Below are 4,028 nucleotides of genomic sequence, written 5' to 3' on the forward strand. Positions count from 1 at the left end.
TTTTTTGAGATAGGGTCCTGCTGTGTTGCTCAGGCTGGAGTGCAGTGGTGCGATCACAGCTCACTGGAGTTTCAACCTCCCAGGCTCAAGCAATCCTCCCACCTCAGCCTTCCAAGTAGCTGGGATTACAGACACATGCCACCACATCCAACTAGTTTTAGTGCCTTATAGAGATGAGGTTTCACCACGTTGTTCAAGCTGGTCTCGGACTCCTGAGCTCAAGCGATCCTCCCAAAATGCTGATTTTACAGGCATAAGCCATACCCAGCCAACTTCTTCAGTTTCTTTCATCAATATTTTATAGTTTTCAGCATATAGATCTTTCACCTTCTTGATTAAATTTATTCCTAAGCATTTTATTTTATAGCTATTATAAATGTGGTTGTTTTATTTCTTTTTCAGATAGTTCGTTGTTAGCATATTGAAATGCTACTGGATTTTCTATTTGATTTATATCCTGCAACTTTACTGAATTGGTTTATCAGTTCTAACATTTTTTTGGTGGAATCTTTAGGGTTTTTTATATGTAAGATCAAGTTATCTGCAAAGAGGAACAATTTAATTTCTTCCTTTCCAATTTGGATGGCTTTTATTTCTTCCTCTTGCCTAATTGCTCTAGCCAGGATTTCTTACACTACATTGAATAGAAGTGGTGAGACTGGGCCGGGCGTGGCAGCTCACATCTATAATCCTAGCACTTTGGGAGACTGAGGTGGGAGGATCACTTGAGCCCAGGAGTTTGAGACCAGTCTGGTATAGCAAGATCTCTACTAAAAATACAAAAAAAAAAAAAAGTCAGGAGTGGTGGCACATGCCTATAGTCCCAGCTACTCAGGAGACTGAGGCAGGAGGATGGCTTGACCCTGGGAGATTGAGGCTATAGTGATCAGAGCACAGCCTTGGTGACAGAGTGAGACCCTGTCTCAAGAAAAAAGAAGTGATAAGAGTGGCCATCCTTGTCTTGTTCTTGATCTTAAAGGAAAAGCTTTCAGCTTTTCACCATCGGGTATGATGTCGGCTGTGAGCTTGTATATATGGCCTTTATTGTATTGAGGTCCATTCCTTCTGTACATAATTTGTTGGGAGATTTGATCATGGAAGGATGTTGAATTTTGTCAACTGCTTTTTCTGCATCTATTGAGATGATCATATGATTTTGTTGCTGTGGTGTACCGAGTTTATAGATTTCTCAGGGTAATTTGGTGGAGGATCTGGGGAGACTTTGCATGCAGAGTGCCTGGCATGCAGCCCAGGAGCTGCTGTGGCAATGTGATTACCAACTGATTCCTGCTGCCAGGCAGCTGGCTCCAGACCCATAGGCAACAATCCCATCCCTACCTTCTTGTCCCACAGTCCTTGCTCAGGAGGGCTGAGACTCAGCCCTCTGGGTAGAGAATGATGCATTCAGGTTTCCTGGATGGCAGACACCCCAGAGCATCCTCTGTGAACCCGTGGATGACAGGAGTCTGAGGGGTGGGGAGGTACTGTTAGGAAGCAGGAACTAATCCTAACTACAAAAATCACATTAGTCCCTGGTCCTGTCATCATTTTATTTATTTATTTATTTTTGAGATGGAGTCCCGCTCTGTTGCCCAGGCTGGAGTGCAGTGGTGCAATCTCGGCTCACTGCAACCTCCACTTCCCGGGTTCTAGCGATTCTCCTGCCTCAGCCTCCCGAGTAGCTGAGATTACAGGCACGTGCCACCACGGCCCAGCTAATTTTTGTATTTTTAGTAGAGATGGGGTTTCACCATGTTGGTCAGGCTGGTCTCAAACTCCTGACCTTGTGATCCACCTGTGTCGGCCTCCCAAAGTGCTGAGATTATAGATGTGAGTCACTGCGCCCGGCCTTCAGTCATCATTTTAACCCAGAGGTTGCACACGGACATCTAATTTAGCCTGGAGACAGATTCTTTTGGCTACTACATATTAATAAGGATATATTAATTTGAGTTATCAGCATCTAAATATCAGACAATTTCAACTTAGAAACATGTATTTCAGGCTCTGTTTGAAAATGGAATGGTCTGGCCACCTGGGCCCCCTTTCCCAGCAGAGTGTGGTCACTGCCTTCAGATGGACATGGGTTCTCCAATTTGCCATGGCCCTCCCTGCCCACTGCAGCCTCACCCCTGGCCCTATCACTTATGTATACCTCCTGCTTGGGCCTGGAGCCCATGATAGCTTCAGCAGTTGCAGTGGCTCTGATCTCATGGCGTGGGAAGAACCAGGGCCTGGGTTTGAGGTTTGCATGGTTTGGGACAATTTGCTGTGTGATTTCGTCAGGTCACTTCACCTCTCTGGGCCTCACTTTTCTCATACTGTACCCATCACCAAGATTGCTCCGAGTCTGGGAGACCCCAGATGACAGCTCCTCCAGCCATCCTCCATGCATTTCTTGTACATGCTGTTCCCGCTTCCTGGACAACCTCTTCCTCCCCGCCATTCCTTGTGGTAATGGAGACTCAGCTTACAGGTCACCTCCTCCAGGAAGCCCTCCTTCCTAGTGGAGTTGTGGCATGTCCTTCAAAGTGCCTTGCTGAGTGTACATCTCAATTGGGGCAATTGTTAGCAGGACACTGCCCTGGAGGTTTCCTGCAGGTGAGACCTGTTCTTGGGCATCTCTGTGCCCTCTGCTTCTGGCACAGAGCATGGCCCTCAGCAGGGCTAGGGAAACCTTTAACACCCCTAACCCAGCTCTTTTCTCCTGCATGCCCCCCTCTGCCCTGGGTCACAGGGTGCTGCTGGATAGCTGTGTGGTGTCGCAGGTGGGCGTGGGCCAGAGTGGAGAAGACAGGAGCCAGCCCCAGAGCGTCTCAGACCAGGTATGACAAACACCGGGCACCAGCACCTCTGAGAGCTGGCCTGCCATCAGTAGAAGGATGGGGACCTTGTCTACTTTGCTTACAGGGGGATTTTTGGCTGGTGAGATGCCCACAGGACAGAGGGAGCAGGGTGATGGGTCCTGTGAGGCCCCACTCCTGGCAGGGGTCAGATAGTGTCCTAGGCCATGGGTGGGGAGTCAGTGGACCTGGCTCAAGTCCTCCTGTGGGTGCCTGGCCTGGGGCAAGCTGCCTCCCCTCTCTGGATCCTCTGTGTCCGAGGGGGCTACCGACGCCTCCCTGGGGCCTTTAGGAGGATCGGAAAGGGCTTACATGCTGTGAAGTACAGTGCTGTGGATGCTTTGTCCCCGCCATGTGCCAGGCTGCAAGGAGAGTGTCCCTCCTCACAGGCAACATGTCCAGCTGTTAGGCCCTGCAGCTCCTGAGTGCACAGCCCTCTCCAGGGTGTAGGCAACTCCCAGGGTGCCCAGAAGCTGAGCTGGCAGGACCTGACTGGCTGGGCAGGGTGAGAAGCAGAACTGGGCCCATGTGGACTCCTGAAGGCAGATCTAACAGGAGCTGCTGAGACTAGGGCAGGGGGCTGACGGTCACAGTTTCTGTTTCCACTTTATTCTTTGCAGGATCTGCGAGAGGAGGCCGAGGAGGAGGCTGAGGAGGAGGCTGAGGTGGAGGCCGAGGAGGAGGCTGAAGAGAAGGTCAAGGAGGAGGCCGAGGAGGAGGCTGAAGAGAAGGTCAAGGAGGAGGCCAAGGAGAAGGCTAAAGAGGAGCCCCAGAACCAGGCCGACACCAAGGAGGAGCCTGAGGCCACGGCTGTCAGTTCAGGAGGTAGGTGTGGTGGCAGTGGTGGTGGTGATGGGTTGCACAAGAATGTCTGAGATCCTTCAGGCTGGAGGCAGCATCTGTGCTGGGGCAACCCCAACTCCTCTTTCTCCATCTCCTTCCCCCATTGCCCTCTCAGCCACCCTGTCTTCAGGAAAACGCATCCTTGGTGTCTTGGGGCCACATTATCAGAGGCTGCTGATGTATCTCAAACGCTCTAAGGAATTGCACTGAGGACAAGGACTCCCGGTGGGGCCGGGGAAATCCCGATTCCAGCCAACTCCTTCCTGCCAGCCCCTCCTGCCCGACCCTCCCAGGCAGTCCCTGCTGCCAGCCCCTCCTGCCCGCTCCTCCCAGGCAGTCCCT

At 51.3% G+C, this 4,028-nt stretch overlaps 1 protein-coding gene across 2 annotated transcripts in view; it reads left to right on the plus strand.

Annotated features, from left to right (window-relative positions):
* The window catches only part of CNGB1 (cyclic nucleotide gated channel subunit beta 1), a 93,678-nt gene that overhangs the window by 31,281 nt on the left and 58,369 nt on the right, over positions 1-4,028 (plus strand). For both annotated transcript variants that reach the window (XM_037729281.1, XM_037729282.1), the window contains 3 exons: positions 2,738-2,825; positions 3,464-3,478; positions 3,515-3,668. In XM_037729281.1, coding sequence (XP_037585209.1) covers positions 2,738-2,825; positions 3,464-3,478; positions 3,515-3,668 — 257 coding nt within the window. The remainder of the gene's footprint in view (positions 1-2,737; positions 2,826-3,463; positions 3,479-3,514; positions 3,669-4,028) is intronic.

This window comes from Cebus imitator, unplaced genomic scaffold (genome assembly GCF_001604975.1).
Source record: "Cebus imitator isolate Cc_AM_T3 unplaced genomic scaffold, Cebus_imitator-1.0 Scaffold297, whole genome shotgun sequence".
In the NCBI taxonomy this organism is placed as follows: domain Eukaryota; kingdom Metazoa; phylum Chordata; class Mammalia; order Primates; family Cebidae; genus Cebus; species Cebus imitator.